The sequence below is a fragment of the Moschus berezovskii genome, chromosome 12 (assembly GCF_049115385.1).
Source record: "Moschus berezovskii isolate FMDL1 chromosome 12, NW_MosBer_1.0, whole genome shotgun sequence".
Classification (NCBI taxonomy): Eukaryota; Metazoa; Chordata; class Mammalia; order Artiodactyla; family Moschidae; genus Moschus; species Moschus berezovskii.
The window spans coordinates 96783237-96802500 of NC_142471.1; the positions used below are offsets into that span (position 1 = coordinate 96783237).

The 19264-nt window shown below is 56.3% G+C and overlaps 1 protein-coding gene across 1 annotated transcript in view; it reads left to right on the forward strand.

Annotated features, from left to right (window-relative positions):
• The window catches only part of JAKMIP3 (Janus kinase and microtubule interacting protein 3), a 73707-nt gene that overhangs the window by 21679 nt on the left and 32764 nt on the right, over window positions 1-19264 (forward strand). The window contains exons 4-13 of the mRNA XM_088842440.1: window positions 10631-10846; window positions 12171-12290; window positions 12813-12959; window positions 13190-13321; window positions 14410-14445; window positions 15685-15744; window positions 16549-16677; window positions 17038-17166; window positions 17990-18073; window positions 19050-19112. Of these exons, the coding sequence (XP_088698566.1) occupies window positions 10631-10846; window positions 12171-12290; window positions 12813-12959; window positions 13190-13321; window positions 14410-14445; window positions 15685-15744; window positions 16549-16677; window positions 17038-17166; window positions 17990-18073; window positions 19050-19112 (1116 nt within the window). The remainder of the gene's footprint in view (window positions 1-10630; window positions 10847-12170; window positions 12291-12812; window positions 12960-13189; window positions 13322-14409; window positions 14446-15684; window positions 15745-16548; window positions 16678-17037; window positions 17167-17989; window positions 18074-19049; window positions 19113-19264) is intronic.

Sequence of the window (19264 nt, forward strand, 5' to 3'; positions counted from 1 at the left end):
AGCATCATCTTATTTCCCTGAGAGTAATACAGCACTTGTGTTTCTTCTGTGAGCAATGTGGCCCCTGCATCTGCTGTGCCGTCTCGTATCCGCTCCTGTCTGTCTGAGCTTCAGAGCCTCTTTTGCTTTGCCTTATCCCAGCTGCTGTCTCTCACGTTGGAGGCTTTCCTTGAGTGACAAGGGCTTTACCTTAAGGTGAACTGGAAGAGATTCTGCCATTTTCTTGAGGACACTTTTCCTTTCACCTTTTTTTTTTTTTTTGTCTTTCTCCACTGAGGGATTCAAGTCAGGGCACTAAGGCAAAAGAAAGAAATTAAAGACACAAATTGGAAAGGAAGAAGTAAAACCGTCTTCTGTGGGTGACATGACTCTGTAGGTAGAAAACTCTAAGGAATTCCCCCAAATGAACTATTGAATGAGTTCAGCAAGGTTGTGAAACAGTATGCGAAACTCAGCCATAGTTTATACACCAGCAACAAACAGTCCAGAATGAAAAATTTAACAATTCCACCCATAATGGCATGAAAAATACAATAAAAGACTTGGGAATAAGTTTAACAAAAGGCGTGCAAGGCTTGTGTACTGAAAATATGGATGCCCAGCACAGGTGCGATGAGCCGAGTGAGTGGTGCTCCCTGCCCCTGGACTGGAGAACCAGGCTCATTGGGGGGGCACTTCTCCCCAAATCAGCATGAAGAGTAAATGCAGGGCCTGTGGGAACCCCAGAGGGCTACTCTGCAGTCAGGGACAAGCTCATTCTAAAATTTACATCAAAATGCAAGTAAGTGTCCCCCCTGCTCCGTGGGCTTTTTGTATCCTCAGTGTTGACGCCTTTGTGAGCTGAAGGTTTAGATTCTAGAGTAGTTTGATTTGTTTGGCTTTTCCTTTAGGGTTTGTGCTTATTGTGTCTTGTTTAAAAAGTCTTTTATTCTGAAGCATGAAGATCCATGTTTTTAAAAATTTATAGTTTCATCTCTCATGCACAGGTCTTTGCCCTGCGGCAGCGTGTGTGTGTGTGTGTGTCTGTGAATGTGTGTGTCTGTGTGTGTGTGAGTGTGTGTCTGTGACTGTGTGTGTATGAGCGTGTGTGTGTCTGTGAGTGTGTGCCTGTAAGTTGTGTATGAGTGTGTGTGTCTGTGAGTGTGTGTGCCTGTGTGTGTATGAGTGTGTGTGTCTGTGAGTGTGTAGGAGTGTGTGTGTCTGTGAGTGTGTAGGAGTGTGTGTGTCTGTGAGTGTGTGTCTGTGAGTGTGTGTGTGTGTCTGTGAGTGTGTGTGTGTGAGTCTGAATGTGTGATATATGTAAGGCAGAGGCCCAGTTATATTTTTTTCCATATGGACATACAGTTGTTCTAGCAACTCTTTTTAAATTTTTTTTGGCCATGGAGCATGGCGTGGAGAATCTCAGTTCCCACCCATTAACCCCCAATCTAGGACCAAACCCATGCTCCCTGCGGTGGAAGCCCTGAGTTTTAACCACTGGACAGCCAGGAAAGTCGCATAACAACTCTTAAATAGGCCATTTGCCCCCCAGTCCTCTGCCATGCGTTAAGTATTCTTAAGTGAGAGGGTGTTTTTTCATCATCGGTCCCATTTCAAGCCTATTTTATAGGAATTACTCCAGTCTTACCATCAGCTGAATTTCTGAGTAGCAAGTCCTCCCATTGTGTTCTTCTTGAAGACCCAGCCCTTCGGGCTTCCATGGAAACCTCAGAATCATTTTTCCCCAAAAAAACATTGAAATTTTTATTGGGATCATAGCTAAGTGTTAGAGGACAAATTTTAACAGAGGGTATAATCATGATCATTGTAAAAATATGTACTGAATACTTGTCAAAATTTTTATTTAAGTCAGTGACTAATGAGAAACAAGTAAATGCTACAACTGATTCAAACAAGGATTTGATCTGAATTGATTTCTGTTCCCTACCTGGCAAAGATCTTTTGCAAGGCCACGAACATCAGCTGGATCATCGAAAAAGCAAGATAATTCCAGAAAAACATCTATTTCTGCTTTATTAACTATGCCAAAGCCTTTGATTGTGTGGATCACAATAGACTGTGGAAAATCCTAAAAGAGATGGGAATACCAGACCACCTGACCTGCCTCTTAAGAAACCTGTATGCAGGTCAGGAAGCAACAGTTAGAACTGGACATGAAACAACAGACTGGTTCCAAAAAGGAAAAGGAGTACATCAAGGCTGTATACTGTCACCCTGCTTATTTAACTTATATGCAGAGTATATCATGAGAAACGCTGGGCTGGAAGAAGCACAAGCTGGAATCAAGATTGCCAGGAGAAATATCAATAACCTCAGATATGCAGATGACACTACCCTTATGGCAGAAAGTGAAGAAGAACTAAAGAGCCTCTTGGTGAAAGTGAAAGAGGAGAGTGAAAAAATTGGCTTAAAGCTCAACATTGACAAAACTAAGATCATGGCATCCGGGCCCATCACTTCATAGCAAATAGATGGGGAAACAGTGGAAGCAGTGGCTGACTTTATTTTGGGGGCTCCAAAATCACTGCTGATGGTGATTGCAGCCATGAAATTAAAAGACGCTTACTCCTTGGAAGGAAAGTTATGACCAACCTAGACAGCATATTAAAAAGCAGAGACATTACTTTACCAACAAAGGTCCGTCTAGTCAAGGCTATGGTTTTTCCAGTAGTCATGTATGGATGTGAGAGTTGGACTATAAGGAAAGCTGAACACCGAAGAATTGATGCTTTTGAACTGTGGTGTTGGAGAAGACTCTTGAGAGTCCCTTGGACTGCAAGGAGATCCAACCAGTCCATCCTAAAGGAGATCAGTCCTGGGTGTTCATTGGAAGGACTGATGCTGAAGCTGAAACTCCAATACTTTGGCCACCTGATGTGAAGAGCTGACTCATTGGAAAAGACCCTAAAGCTGGGAAAGATTGAAGGCAGGAGGAGAAGGGGACAACAGAAGATAAGGTGGTTGGTTGGCATCACCGACTCAATGGACTTGAGTTTGAGTAAACTCCAGGAGTTGGTGATAGACAGGGAGGCCTGACGTGCTGCAGTCCATGGGGTCACAAAGAATCGGACATGACTGAACGACTGAACTGAACTGACCTGGAGGAAGTGTTTGTGTTGCTAACAGTTTTCTCCAGGTAAACACCTGCCTCCTCCGAGTCATAGGATGGCCTAGTCACCGATGAAGGCACTCACCTCTGTGGGATTGGATAGACTTCCAAGGCTCCAGCGCTCCTAGAAAAAGAACTAATTTTGTGTTTTGCTTATTTTAGAGTCTTTCGCAGTTATTCCCTTTCGAATCCATGATCCTTTGGGGAATCTACTTTAGTTATCACTTCATGTACATGTGTACACATATATATGTATATATTTCACAAACACACACACACACACACACACGTACACATATGGGCTTCCCTGGCGGCTCAGATGGTAAAGAACCCACCTGCCAGTACAGGAGACCCAGGTTCGATCCCTGGGTCGGGAAGATCCCCTGGAGAAGGAAATGGCAAGCTACTCCCGTATTCCTGCCTGGAAAATCCCATGGACAGAGGAGCCTTGCAGGCGACAGCCCATGGGGTCACAAAAGAGTTGGATACAACTGAGTGACTAAGCACACACACACACGCACACATTATTCGTGTATCACTGGTGACATACATTCCTGACAGCAAGAAGACTAGTGCTTCTTTTCTGAGACCCCACCCCTGCCCGGAGGCCCACAGCTCCGCGTCCCTCTTAGCCCCGTGGGCAGGGGACTGGGTGAAGGTCCAGCTCCACCGCAGTTCCCGCCCCTTCCACCAGGCGTCGCTGTTGGAGGCCAGTCCGGGAGGCGCGGCCCAGCGTCCCCAGCCCCGCCTCTGCCGGCCGCAGCCGCTGTTCCCAAAGGCCAGTCACGCCACAGAAGGCACACAGTACTTTCTCCAGTTTTTCTGGGATATGATTGACACAGTCGCCTTGCATCACTGCTTAGGTGCGCTGTGTACGCAGCGTGGTGGTCTAACTAGCCTGTGCGTGAAGTGGCTGCCTCCCTGAGTTTAGTTAGCATCCATCAGCTCACGCAGAGGCAACAAGAAAAGCCAAAAGAAAATTAAACATCTTTTCCTTGTGATAAGAACTCATAGGATCTACTCTGTTAACAGCTTTCATATATATCAGTATAAATCGGTGCTGTGTTTTTGTGCAATGTCAGCAAATTTGGAAAACTCAGCTGTGTCCACAGGACTGGAAAAGGTCAGCCTTCTTTCCAATCCCAAAGAAGGGTGATGCCAAAGAATGTTCAAACTGCCACACAGCTGTGCTCGTTTCACATGCTAGCAAGGTCATGCTCACAATCCTTCAAGCCAGGCTTCAGCAGTACATGACCGAAAACTTCCAGATGGACCAGCTGAGCTTAAAAAAGGCACAGGAGGCAGAGATCAAACTGTCAACCTTCACTGAATCAAAAAGAAAGCAAGGGGATTCCAGAAAAGCATCTGCTTCTGCCTCATTCACTGTGCTAAAGCCTTTAACTGTGTGGATCACAACGAACTGTGGAAAATTCTTAAAGAGATGGGAATACCAGACCACCTTACCTGCCTCCTGAGAAACCTGTGTGTGGGTCAAGAAGCAACAGTTAGAACCGGACAAGGAACAACAGACTGGTTCAAAATTGGGAAAAGAGTATGACAAAGCTATATATTGTTGCCCTATTTATTTAACTTATATGCAGAGGACATCATCTGAAATGCTGGGCTGGCTGAATCACAAGCTGGAATCAAAATTGCTGGGAGAAATATCAACAACCTCAGATATGCAGATAACACCACTCTAAGGGAAGAAAGTGACGAGGAACTAAAGAGCCTCTTGATGAGGGTTAAAGAGGAGAATGAAAAATCTGGCTTAAAACTCAGCATTCAAAAACTAAAATTATGGCCTCTGGTCCCATCCCTTCATGGCAAATAGATGGGGAAAAAGTGAAGTAACTGATTTTATTTTCTTGGGCTCCAAAATCACTGTGGATGGTGTCTGGAGCCATGAAATTAAAAGGCACTTGCTCCCTGGAAGAAAAGCTATGACAAACTTAGCATATTAAAAAGCAGAGACATCACTTTGCCAACAAAAAAGTCCATCTAGTCAAAGCTATGGTTTTTCCAGTAGTCGTGTATGGATGTGAGAGTTGGACTATAGAGAAAGCTGAGCGCTGAAAAACTGATGCTTTTGAACTGTGGTGTTGGGGAAGACTCTTGAGAGTCCCTTGGACTGCAAGGAGATCCAACCAGTCCATCCTAAAGGAGATCAGTCCTGAATATTCATTGGAAGGACTGATGTTGAAGCTGAAATGCCAATATTTTGGCCACCTGATGCGAAGAGCTGACTCGTTTGAAAAGCCCCTGATGCTGGCAAAGATTGAGGGCAGGAGGAGAAGGGGACGACAGAGGATGAGACGGTTGGATGGCATCACTGACTCGATGGATATGAGTTTGAGCAAGCTCTGGAAGTTGGTGATGGACAGGGAGGCCTGGCGTGCTGCAGTCCGTGGGGTCGCACAGAGTGGGAAGTGACAGTGACAGAACAACAACCAGTTAGCATCCATCAGGTCAGGCAGAGACGACAGAAACAAAAAAAAAAATTATAAAAGAATTTTCCTTATGATGAGAACTCAGAATCTACTCCGCTAACAGCTTCCTTATATATCAGTATAAATCAATTAGCTGTTTTTGTGCAATGTCAGCAAATAATGAAACACACACGTGAAGTCTCAGCCGCATGCCCAGCACACAGGAGAAGCTCAGGGAACGGGGGTCACAGTGAGCACCAGCTCCCGCCCCCTGTGAGCCCTGGCTGGGCCCGAGCCTCCCCACTGGGACCCTTTCTTCACTGCGGTGCTGCCGCCGCGAAGCCCCCTCTTCTCAGCCGAGGGAGGCCTAGCACCTGCTCAGCCTCCTGTCCGGGCTTCTGCTGGTGGGCCTGGCCCTGGCTGTGAATTCAGGTCGACACCTCGCCCCACCATGCAAACACATCTGGGGTGACTCTGGGGATATGGGGCGGTCTCGGCTGGAACGGGGACGCTGGGGAACTTTCAGAGAGGGGGTTGGAAATGGGGGGAGTGGGGGCAGGAGTGGCAGGTGGACGATGTGGTCCAGAGGCCAGCCTGGGTCAGGCTTGGCCTGGAGGGGGAGCGGGCTGGGGGCTGTGCAGGGGCAGGGTCCCCTCCGAGCCACCGTGCGGGGCCAGCAGGGGTCAGGGGTTAGGGACAGAGGAGGGGCGTGGCCCAAACCCGAGGACGACGGCCGCGCAGTGAGGCCCACTGGCTCCTCTCTGGGGGTGACCGTGCCAGCAGCATCGGGGGCTCCTGTGCAGAGACCTGGCTGTGACTGCCTCGGACGATGTTTGATAATCGCAGTTCCTTCCAACCATCAAACCAAAAGTTGCTAGTTCCCGGGCTATGGCATGGGCCCTCCCGGGAGGTGGTGACGATTTCCCTGGGCCTGGGAGGAGGTCCCGTGACTCTGGGATGTCAGGGCTCAACTGGTGCTCCGTGGAGCACAGGCCTGTGGGACACACGGCCCCCTCCTCCCCGTCCCAGGCACTGCCCAGCACTGGACTCAGAACCCAGCGTGTGATGGCACTTGCAGGCCGGGAGCAGCCTTGCAGCACCTAATGCTCGTGCAGGGCTGCAGCTGAGTAAGGGGGAGCCCGGGGGCCCTGCTGTGGCCCAGCCCAAGGACGGAGCGTGGTGACCGGGAAGCCAAGGAGTGTGAAGGGAGGTCTAGGCCTCCATGTCCATGTGCGGCCCTCACCCCAGGCACAGGGGCTCTGCCCGGAGAGCTGCTGGTAGCAAACCCGGGGCTGAATTCCTGCACATGGGGGCAGGGAGCCCTCCTGGACAGCTGTGCTGGCAGCTGGCCGGGCAGGGAGGGGCCAGACACGCAGCAGCCACTTTGCAAAGAACGTGACAACCCCCAAGTGGCCAAAAGCAGGAGGCTCTCAGGCAGCAGCGTGGCTGGCGTTTAGGGCTGGGTCCCGCCTGCTCATCTGAGCTGCTCTGGCTCTCGCCCTGGGGTTCTGGCCTGTTTGGGGTCTTCCGAGGTCAGCTCACAGGGTCCGAGGGAGAGGCTGTGGTCATCTGTGGCCACATCCCAGAGCCAGCAGACAGAGGGCTGGCCCTGGTGAGGTTGAGGCTGAGCCCCCGCAGGGCCGGACATGGGCAGGAGTGAGATGACTGGGCAGAGCCAGGCCAGCTGTGGACAATTAGGTCCCTGTTTTGACCCCAGGACGCTGGGTGCTGGCTGGAGGTGAGGGCACGGAGGTCTCAAACAGAAGCTGCGTGGAGGGTGGGGATGGGTAGCTGGCTGGCACACCCAGACAGAACCCGGGAGACCCGCTGGGCTGCAAGCTGGCCCCTCCTGCAGAAGAGACTTCCTGGGGCTTCTCCCTGGGGGCTCCCATCAGAGTGCCCGGGGGACCTTAGGAGGTGACACCCCAGGTGAGGCCACACCTGGTGTTCTCGAGGCCCCCACGACTCTGCTGCCAGGCTCCCTGGACTTTACAGAAGTGGGGTCTGGACCCTCAGGTGGCCCTGGACAGCTGCATGGTGTCCCTGGAGAGCTCGGTCCGGGGTAGGGAATGGTTCCTATCAAAGTGGAAGCTGAGCAGCCGTCCGCTCTGACTTCCTCGCCGAGCTTAGGCACGTGCCCTGCGTCCTGCCCGCACCAGGCTTCTAACCCGCTCTGAGGACCAGGCTGCCTGCCGCGGGCGGGGAGAGGGCGGGACTCTCAGCCCAGGAGCAGATTCAGGCACTTTTGAGCTGTGTCATTCTGGAATCAGGAGGGGATGTCTGTTGGGCACTCACCAAAATACCAGCTCAGACAGCTGCTAAAACTCCTATAAACCCAAGAAGGACAGGCAAAACCAGGCACTGCCTCACACTCCGCTGTTTGTTCGCTCTCTGGGCGCAGTCCTCCCGGGGCAGGTATGTGCTCACCAGTCCAGAGCTAGGGAGGGGGGGTCCCCGGGGGGTGCTGCCACACTGGGCTTGATGGTGACCCCTGATGGGCGTCGTGGGGCGTAGGAGCTGGAGGGGGCCTCAGCTCAGGGGGCGGTGTTAGACCATGTCAGTGCGTGTCACAGCCACCTGGTGCTCGTAAGTGTGGGTGCCAGGCTCCCCCGCGGCTCTGCTTCTCTGCACCTGGTCTGAGCCCGCTCCGTGCTGGGGCTGGTGTGACGGTCTGAGAAGGGCACCCTCTCCCCCCGGCAAGAACAGCGCTCCTGCCTCGGCATCCTCCTGCACCCCTTCTCTCGGGACCCATTGTCCCAGGGACCCCCAGGTTTTCATACCCACACAGCAGGGAGTGGGGCTGGGGGTGCCAGGCAGCCCCTGTGGAATCGGGCGGCCTCCAGCAAGGACTCTGAATCTTGCCCTTGGTACCTGGGGATGCATGGGAGTGGTGAGATCTGATCCTCTGGCTGTGTGGTGGGGCCGGGGGTGGGGGCATGAGTGGACACAGAGGCCAACTGGAAGCGCTGCTGCGGGGCAGGTGAGGGCAGGCGGCTGGGGCCAACTGACTGGTCCTGATGACTCCGTGTCAGCTTTGAAAGCCCTCGTCCTGGGCTCCGGGGAGGGCGGGGTCCACTGGGTGTGGACGTGGTGTGGGTGGTGACACAAGCAGGGACGGGGCGTGGCCCCCACTCTCTGCAGCCCCGCCCTCCAGGACTCCACAGCCCGGGCTGCGCGCAGCAGGAAAACCTGCAGGAAGGGGGACACGCGTGCAGGGTTACAGCCCTCAGTGGCAGGCTGCCCGCTGAGCCTTCCTCAGCCGTCCCGTTACCTGGGTTTGAATTTGCGCCCCCAGCTGGAAGCAGCCCCCAGAGTGAGGTGGGGGCCCCACGTGGCAAAGCGCATCCCCCCTCAGCTGGCTGGCCCCGCCATGCACCCCCGCGCGCCTCCTGCACAGACAGGCCACTGAGTCCAAAGAGCAGGACCGGAAGATGCGGGAGCGTGCCCCAGGTTGAGACCCTCAGCGTTCAGACGCAATGAGACGCTGAGCAGGAGGCCCCTGCGGACACTGATCTCAGAGGCATTTTCATCCTCAGAGATCCAGCCCTGCCCTCGGGGGAAGCCAGCGCACATTCTCATTGTGGGCGGATCACGGAGCTCCACGTCTGACTTGACCACGTTACGTGGCGTGTGTGATGACTTCTCCTGGAAGTCAGCTTTCTGGTCTAAACCGTCTGCTGAAATCACTGATTTGAGAGGGACTGTGTGTGGAGACCCTTGCTCTCATGCTTCCTGATGAAGGAACAGAGATGTTTCCAAGGTGTCTGTGCAAGGGGCTAAATGTGAGACCAGCCGCGTGTTAACGGGGCCGTGTTTTCACCAGGCTGTTGGTTTCTGCTAACTGACCAGGCTTCCTCTCTCCACTTTGCCCTCTGCTCCAGGCAATCGGTGTTTAGCAGCTGAGGGTTTCTTTTCCTCTGCTCGGCTCATCACTTGCCCGTGAATTCTGTGATCTGGCCAATTAGACATGGCGACTCTTTGTTCCAAGCTGACTTCAGCAGATGGCTGATTTATTAACTTATTCAAACCCTGCACAACAAGCAAAGCAGCAGCGCAGACTGCCCTGCTTTGCTGTGTGGAATGTGTCTTAAATCGAGTCCTCTTGTAAATCTGGTGCCGTTTGGACATCCCCAGCACCAGGGCCTGTCTCTCTAAAGAACAGGTGGCGTGGGGGCCGTTCTGCCTGCTCCTCCTCCAGGGTACCAGCCTGCCCTTCACTCAAGGACACCCCCATGGCCTCTGGAATGGGCCTCCGGGAGAGGCCTGGAGGCAGGGGCAGCTGTGTCTGGAAGGGCCAGATGCTGTCAGGAGCTTGAGCGCGTTAGGGAGAGTGGAAGGGGCAGTGGACCCCCCACTACCACCCGACGCCCTGAGCACCCCAGTCCCCTGCCAGTCTGGATCCTGCTGGTTCAGGGACCACCCCCCAACCCAAGGCTTAGCTTAAAGGAAGCTGGATTTAAAATGTAGCTCTGCCTGCAGTCGGGCAGAACCCTGCCTTCCATCCACACCTCGGAGCCAGGAGAGGCCAGTGCAAGAGGCCATGTGTATTGCCCCACGCACCATCCAGCCTTCCCAGGCCGGGCGTCCGCAGAGCAGAGAGACAGAGGCCACGAGGGCTTCGGGGCCCACAGCTCCTTTTCGTCCACATCCACAGGTGCCTGTTTTAACACGAACTTCACTCATCCTGTTGACAGGGTGTGGGGAACCCAGGGCGGCTCTGCTCCGCCCAACACTCAGCAGAAGGCAGGAGGGAGAGGTGGCCTCTGTGGACCCCGCTGGCCAATGAGCCCCTGCAGGCCAGCTGGGAGAGGGGAGTCCTGCCAGGAGCCCGGGAGACTGGGCAGGGGTGTGCAGTGTCCAGGAAGGCGGCCTCAACCAGCCTCACCTGGTCAGAGCTGCGGAGTCATGAGTGGCCTGGGTGGGGGCATGCGGCTCTCAGTCCAGGCTTTGCTTCGGGTCTCAGAGCCCGAGAGGCTGGCAGGGCTGCTCAGCCAGGGTCCCTCCTGATGATTGTGCAAGTCACTCTGCCTGTCTCTATGGTAACTGCATCTTACCTGCCTGCGTGTGTGATTGTGTTCTGTTCTCCTTGTAGATGGAGGAGATAAAATTTAAAGACAGAGCAGTCTTCGTGCTGGAGAGAGAGTTAGGGGTTCAAGCCGGGCATGCTCAGAGACTCCAGCTCCAAAAAGAGGCTCTAGACGAGCAGCTGTCCCAGGTCAAAGAGACCGACCGGCACCCGGGCAGCCCCAGGCGGGAGCTTCCTCACGCAAGCGGTGCAGGAGACGCCTCAGACCACTCGGGAAGCCCTGTAAGCACCTCCCACGCTCGCCTGGCCGACCCAGAGTCCAGACTGCCCCACACGCGGCTCCTGGTCCCGTGGGCAGCTCCCTGGGGAGTCCCGAGCCCAAGCCCTGGGGACTCTGCCCGGTCTGCAGCCCACAGGCCAGGGGGACCCTCGGCTTCTCCGGCTCGGCTGAAAGGGCCCAGAGACTTCTCACTCTTCCCTCCTTGCTGCCGCAGCGCAGCACTGGCCTTGCCTCCCCTGGTCCCTCCCACGGGCCTCGAGCTTCAGGCTTCCAGTTGAGCCCGCCTCCGCCGCCAGCCCCAGGCGGCTAACGGGCCCTCCCTTAATGCCGGGGGAGGTGGCCCGGCAGCTCCATCACCGCATGCGGGCTTTGCCCTCCGCTGGCCCTGACCCTCCCCTGTGGTTTCTGTGCTCGTGAGCAGCTGCCCGGCACCCGCTTTCCTTGTGACCACGCCACTGTCCACGCCTCGGGCTGCGTGACCACGCGGGGCTGTGACCCCACCCATCCCCTCTCACCGCTCCTCATTCAGAGCCCTCTGCGGGGTCCCGGGAGTCTGGAAGGGGTCTACATTCCACGGACCCTCCACACAGTCCTTCCGAGTTAGTCCCCCGCCTCTCCTGCACCTGCTGAATGAGGACATGTCCCCCGGTCCTTCCCGGACTCGCGTCTGTTTGCTTTGAGGACAGAGCTGCGTTTGAGCCGAGCCAGCCCTAGGACAGTGATTGTTCAAGAATGGAGCATGACATTTTACAGTCTTGTTATAGAAATGGCTTAACTGTGTTAAAACCAGCTCTGGCACCCGACAGATCCCATTAACTCAAGAGATTCTGAAACCAGATCAAAATATTTTCATTGATTTTTTCTTTAGTAAGTTCTAGTGGCTCCCAAAGTGACCTTTTAGAAACTCAATTTGAGGGACCACTCTTCCTGGGAATCCCACTTTCGAAAGTCTTAAGCTGAACATAATTTCCTGGGCTCACATTATAATAGGAGGAAAGTGAGGCCCCCGCTACAGTGTAGGGCAGCACCCCTACCTTGAAAGCTGCAGCCGGCAGCGGCCATGTGAAGCAGGGTGCTGGCTTCTCGGGCTTTCCCAGCGTCGCGCCCACCTGTGGCATCTGCATCCGCACGCCCCCGCCCCCGCGTCTGCGTGCTCTGGACAGTCCTGCTCCTGCACTGTCCCCAGCGCGCAGCCCACAGTGCAGCTGTCAGACCCACGGGCCACCGTGGCACAGCAGTGCCTCGGTTTCCGTGGTGTGCTGGGACTCGCCATGGCTTTTCTGTCTGTGTCTGCGAACAGTTATTTGCAGTTGATTTTTGTTTCAGGAACAGCAGTTGGATGAAAAGGATGCTCGGCGTTTCCAACTTAAGATTGCGGAGCTGAGCGCGATCATCCGGAAACTCGAGGACCGTAATGCCCTGCTGTCGGAGGAACGGAACGAGCTGGTGGGTGGCCTTGGGCCTCTGAATTCTGCAGGCCTGTGTCTGCTGTGGAGGGGGAGCTGGGGCATCCACTTCCAAAGATTCCCATGGAAAAGAAGAGTGATGGTGACAGGGCATTTCCAATAAAACTTTATTAACAACATCAGGTAGGGGGCCAGACACATGCTGAGGCACTGGTTGGCTGATCCCTGCCCTGTGTCACTGGGGCATGTGTCTCTGTTCTGTGTGTCGTCAGAGACGTGTGAGGACCTCGCCTGCTAGTGGCGCCCTCACCGTCAGTCCTTATGGCCACAGAGATTCCCAGTGACCTGTCTGCTGGGACATGAGCCCTCCCAGGTGGCGGAAGCCTCATGGACTGGGCTGTTTCCCCGTAGCTCTTTCGAGCAGAACAGAGTGCAGTGCCAGACCGCTGACCTCCATGGGACACAAGGCTTGTTCTGCCTGCTTTACCACCTCTGTTTGGAGGCTGCTGGTTCTGTCTGATGCTTTTAAACATCATAATATATAACTAATCTCATCTTTCAGTTAAAGCGTGTAAGGGAAGCTGAAAGTCAGTACAAGCCATTGCTGGACAAAAACAAACGCCTTACTCGGAAGAACGAAGATCTGTCCCACAGTTTACGTCGGATGGAAAACAAGTTAAAATTTGTCACCCAGGAGAACATAGAGATGGTAAGGAGCCCACTCTTGTGTAACTAGCCTCTTCTACGCGAGGTCTGATGGCAAGATCAAGTCTTTGGTCTCATGGGCGTCTGTGGGGCTGGGAGCTCGCCGACAGGGAGGCCCGGGGGTGACCAGTGACAGGGCTTCTGAGGTACAGGCAGGGGGGTGAGGAGACCCCAGCTGCCCTTCAGCGGTTGGGCCCCTCACTCCATATGTCGTGTGGTCTGTCTGGTTTGCAGAGGCAGAGAGCGGGGATCATACGGAGACCCAGTTCCTTGAACGACCTGGATCAGAGTCAGGACGAGCGGGAGGTGGACTTCCTGAAGGTGCAGATTGTTGAGCAGCAGCACCTCATAGACGAGCTCTCCAAGGTGACTGCTGGGCGCCACCCCACCTGCTGGCCCCGCCCTCGGACCCGCCCCGCTCTAATGCCCACAGGGCACCCGGCACCCAGGACACCGGTTGAGTCTCTCCCCAGGGGTTGGCTCCTGCCCTTCCAAATCCCTCCCCTTCCTCACCTTCAGGACTGGGGCTCTCAGAGCAGCAACACTGCCTGTGTCCACCCCGGGCCTATCATAGCGTTGGAGGCAGGATCCAGAGTCAGGATGGAGCCAGGGGTGCTGGGGAGGACAGGAAGCTTCCGATGGCCGCCAATCACGTTCCTTTGATCTCAGCCATCTTCCCAGCTCCCTCTCTTCTCTGGGCACCGCCCATCCCCACCCAGGATGGTCTCCTCTCAAGATCCGTAACCTAGCCACATTGCATAGGCCCCATTTCCAAACAAGGCCACAGCCCCAGGTCTGGGGATGGGGTGTGGGATGTCTTTCTGGGGACCCAGCCTCCATCTACGTCCCCCTCTCCCTGCATCCTCCACCCTCAGCACAGCTTTCCCAATAGCCCTTCCTCAGACCCCTGTCCAGTTACCCTCATTAGGGCACCTCCTAGTCCTCTGTGGGACCCAGACCGACTCCAAGGTCAGACCAGTTCAGAACCAGCTGCTTGGGTCGTTCTGTGCCCTTGGTGGTGGCGGGGGTGGTGGTGGGGGGCCTGAGGAGAGGACAGCAGCGGAGCTCTCTGTCACTTCCCGCCCAGTGGTCAGGATGGGCTCTGGCCACCCAGCCTTCCGACGGGACCTGAGGTCAGTGCTCTGGTCCCTTCAATGGCCAGTGATCCTCCATCCCCTCAATAATAGGAATACACGAGGGGAAGAGGAAAACGAAAGCACCCTGGTTACAAATGCACCCCCACCCCTGCCTCTGACGGCTCTGCACCTCGTGGCGTCAGCCTAGGGAGGAAGGAGCAAGCCCAGGGAAGGCGGCGCGCCCTCTCAGGGAAGGGTCTGATCAGAGCCGCGGGAATCTGCATAGGGAAGCGGAGAGACTGGGGGCCAGCGGGACCCTGGGGCTTGAGCGAGCAAGGTCTGTGCCCCTAAGTCTCCAAGGTGCCTCCTCTCTTCCAGACCCTGGAGACCGCTGGCTACGTGAAGAGCGTGTTAGTAAGTGCCCTCAGCATCTCACCTACATCCCTCCCACTGCGCTCAACGCCGATCCTATATCCCCGCAACTTCCCTCACCGTCCCCGCCCACCCGCACCGTCCCCGCCCACGGCCCCACCCACCCCGCACCGCCCCCACAGCCCCGCCCCTCGATCCCCATCCCCGCCCACAGCCCCGCCCACCCGCACCGTCCCGCCCACAGCCCCGCCCACCCGCACTGTCCCCCGCCTACAGCCCCGCCCACCCCACACAGTCCCCGCCCACCCGCACTGTCCCCGCCTACAGCCCCGCCCACCCGCACCGGCCCCGCCCACATCCCCGCCCACCCCGCATCGTCCCCGCCTACAGCCCCGCCCACCCCACAGTCCCCGCCCACCCGCACCGTCCCCGCCTACAGCCCCGCCCTCCCTCACTGTGTCCGCCCACAGCCCCGCCCCTCTATCCCCATCCCCGCCTACAGCCCCGCCCACCCGCACCGTCCCGCCCAAAGCCCCGCCCACCCTCAACATCCCTGCCTACAGCCCCGCCCACCCCGCAACGTCCCCGCCTACAGCCTCGCCCACTTCTCGGGGACCCTGCGCCTATGGTTCCTCCTGGTGCACCTGGAAGGAGCCGCACACCCGGGCGGGGGTGGTTCCATGGTCAAAGTGCTGCCTGCCCAGAAACTTGGCCGTGGTAACCGAAAGAGCCCACGTGTTAGGGTTGCACAGATGCCAGGGAAACGGCCAGTGTCCCAGGTGGTATTTCTGGTTCAGAACTGGGTCCCCCTCCCACCCCAGGACACTCAGCCCCCACGGCCTGGCCGGCTCCTACATGGTCCCACAAACGCAGCCTAGCGCTCTGGAGAGAACAGGCCTGTCTCCACCGTGTGGACGTCACCCTGTAGAGGTTCACTCCGGGCGAGTGGAGAGGACTGGGCCCTCCGTCCTTCTCAAATTTCTATTTCAGTGTGTGCCCCTCAACCCCCTGCCCCGCAGGGTCCCCACCCCAGATGGGGAGGAAGCCCCAGACAGTGAGATCAGAGACACTCAGGCCTCCGTTCCTGTTCCTGCCCAGCCTGGGAAGATGCACCATCCAAACTCTCAGAGTAAACTGCCCTGAGCTGGTCAACACTGCGGACCACCGGCTGGTCCTGAGACCACCCCGTCCACTCAGATGATGACCCGGAAATACTAACCTGTGCATTTAAACCTGGCAGAGCCCATCAACGACTCAAAAAATCTCAACTGGTTCTTGCAGGAACGTGATAAGCTTTTAAGATATCGGAAACAAAGAAAGAAAATGGCGAAACTCCCCAAGGTAAACGAGTACACGAAATGTGTATTTTTAAAAAGTCGTTTAACAGGAAAGAACCTCTTCCTTCAGAGGTGAAGAGAAAATAGTTTCCTTACTTCTAAAAATTGTTATTATAAAGTAACCAAAACATGACCCAGAGCGAGTACTCTTTATACTTTAAATTAAAAAACCCAACCTGGTTTCCTTTAAATTTACAACAGGAGATGTGGGTTCATGATAGGATTGATGGGGAAGAGGAGTTAGCCACGGGCCTGGCCCTCCCGCCGCTAGCGCCGCATCCAGCCAGGACTTCAGGCAGCCTCCCTGTGTCCTTCCCCGGCAGACCTGCACCCTTTGGGAACTTGATAGACCTGGGGTGTTTCTTTGAGGCACAGTCGTTTTTGATAAACCTGTAATTTTTACTAAATGAGATTTGGGAGACATTCCCAGAATATTCCCAAAGGATCTAACTTGCTTTTTTATAAAATATGTTTTTTGGTTTGGTTTTGGAACAATCAACAGTGATCCTCAACAGGCCGGTAGATACTCTTAGGCACAAATACAGGCTTGTCTGGCCCCTAGAAAGGCCGTTAGGAGGTCCATGTCCCACTCTGCCCTCTACCAGCCCAGGTAAGGTAGTGGAGGCCTTGGTCGAGGTTGGAGGCCTGAGCAGTGCTGGGGGCAGTCCAGGATAGACACCTGAGTGCACTGGGGGGCAGCCAGGCAGTTGACCCCACGGCTGGGCAGCAGAGGAGGCCCCCATGGAGCTGGCAGCTCAGCCAGCCAATGGTCTGGGTTTGGAGTAACACAGTCCCTTTTGGTCAGAAGCCGGTTGTCGTGGAGACCTTCTTTGGATATGATGAAGAGGCTTCTCTGGAGTCCGACGGTTCTTCCATCTCTTACCAAACAGACAGGACAGACCAGACCCCGTGCACCCCAGACGACGACCTGGAGGAGGTAACCTCCCACGGGGCTTCAGAACAGGCCTGCCTGGCTGTTCCTGTCCCGCCTTCACACACACACCCCTGTCTGCTTCACATCACTGTCCTGGGCCCCCTCTGCAGAGTGGTACAGAGTGCTCCCACCCTCTCAAGCAGGGAGTCTGAACCGCCCAGCAGCGGGTGGGCCCCAGCACCCAGGGTGCAGGGTCAGGGCCATGGCAGGTGGGCCCCAGCTGAGTCCCTGGCCCCAGCTGCTGGCCCGAGAGGCTCACCCGAGCAGTCAGCTCAGCCATTCACCCCAGGGGTCAGGGCCTGTCTCCCGGGTGGTTCCCGGGCAGAGGCGTGGCTGACGCCGTGTCTCCATGCGCCTCTCCAGGGCATGGCCAAGGAGGAGACAGAGCTGCGGTTCCGCCAGCTGACCATGGAGTACCAGGCCCTGCAGAGGGCCTACGCGTTGCTGCAGGAGCAGGTCGGAGGGACGCTGGACGCAGAGCGAGAAGTTAAGGTCTAACTGACTTCCACTCCACGACGTTCCGGCTTCTGCCGTGCTCCCCGCTTGCCCCCCGGCCTCAACAGGGACACGTGTGCCTTCCAGGCTGGGCCCTCCTCTCCCGCGGTCACGGTCAGGCCCCGGGGATGCTGCTCTGGCGGTCACCTGGCAGGGGATGGGCCCAGGGCGGGGTGCCCTGCCCTCCCAAGTTGAGGCATCTCACAGCCTGTGCCTGGCAGCCCCACTGCTCTTGTCCATTTGCCCTGAAAGCCATTCCCAGGGAGCCAGGGCACCCATCAAGATGAAGGGCCCTGCGGCCCTGCCCCTGTGACAGCAGGTGAACTCCAGGGAGGGAGGAGCCCGTAGAGGACAGGCGGGCTGGACAGGGGACGTTCATGCAACAGGGAACCCGGGCCTTCTAAAGGAGGACGGGCTCTGGGGAAGAAAGGGAAAGCGAAGTCCGGAAAAGGAGATGAACCCAGGGGGGCCAGAGGCTCCAGAAGGGGAGGGCGGTGCCTGGGGGCGGTGCCTGGCTGTGCTCCGTCGCCCGCTATGTGTGTCCTGGTCTTTGCTGTCCCAGGGACTAAGCCAACCCCCTCCGGCCAGCACCCAGCCGCTCAAGCCTCCTCTTTCATCCTATAAATGAGGATTTCCCAAAATAATCCCCCCAATGAACCCACAGACCATCCCCTGTAATCTAAGCGAAGTCGCTAAGCCTCCAATTTCTCCCTTTATTCCAGAGCATTCCTTGCTGGCAGACAGTGTCCTGGAAGTCAGATCTGAGGGGGCCGCCCGGCTCTTAGGGAAAGTTTGATGTATGTCTCCTCCCATCCTACAGACCCGTGAGCAGCTGCAGGTGGACGTGCAGAGGGCGCAGGCGCGGATTGAGGACCTGGAGAAGGCCCTGGCCGAGCAGGGGCAGGTGAGCGCGCGGGCCTGGGTCCCGGGGCCCCTGGACCGCCGTGCCCCCAGTGAGGGCGGCAGTCTGCGGGTGTGCACGCGGGTGAGGACTCTGCGTCTGCACATTGAAGACTGGCTCCCCAGCTCCCTCTGCTGGGTACGTATCACACCTCAGTAAAAGATTCAAAAGCGGAAGCAACGTGTATTTGGAAGAATTCCACAGTAAGCCCGGAACGAGGCACGAATTCTCCTGACCACGCCTCTCTGGGCTTGACCGGAGGTCCCGTCCGCCTCCTCGCTCAGGGCCGGGAGCCCAGGTCCCAGGGCTTTGTTACCACGCCCTTCAGTCCCTGGGACTGCCAGCACCTCTGGGCTCCTCAGATCCCAGGGAAGGGCCTCCGTCCATGGTCTCTGAGCAGCCCCTGACCTGTGGATGGTCCAGACACAAGACGAGGCTGGAGGATGTCTATGGGGGCTGAGAGGGTGCAGGGGAGAGACAGCCTGACTCACAGCCGAGTGCAGTGCAGACCCACAGAGGCCCTGGGGTGTCGACTGCCCGGTGCACAGCCGGACGGACAGGGCAAGAACCTGAGTGACTGCCCCGCCTCGCTGCCACAGCCTTACCGGAGTGCCCAAGGCCCCGAATCCAGTGCAGAGGCCCCCGCAGTCACCCAGGACCACACCTGTCCTCTCCATGCCAGCTCTACCCCTGGCTCCCACTGGCTCTGTGTCAGGGTCCCCTGGACCTGTGACATCCATGCGGGTGCCTGGCCTTGGCTCACACAAGCCTGGGTGCCATCCACTTCTATTTGAGACCCTCCAAGAAAACAGGTGAACCTGGGTTTTCATCAGCCACGGGACCGGCGCTCCACTCTCGGTTACTTCGGAAGCTGGATGTTGAGTCCTTTCATCACATCCTCTGTCCTGCTGAACCGTGATGTAAATCACAGCTGTATCCTTCAAAGCATTTATTTCTCGGCTTCAATTTCCTTTTCAAGGATATGAAGTGGATTGAAGAGAAGCAAGCGCTGTTTAGGAGAAATCAGGAGCTAGTGGAAAAGGTACACCTGCCCCACCCCATCTGAGAGGCCGGCTGCTTCCCCAGAAAGACAGGAATCCCCGCCTGCCCACCCACTGCCCAGGGCTGGGGACCCATCCAGTCTCTGCCGGAAGACCCTGTGTGGACTCAACTTGGAGGGAGGGCTCTGGACTC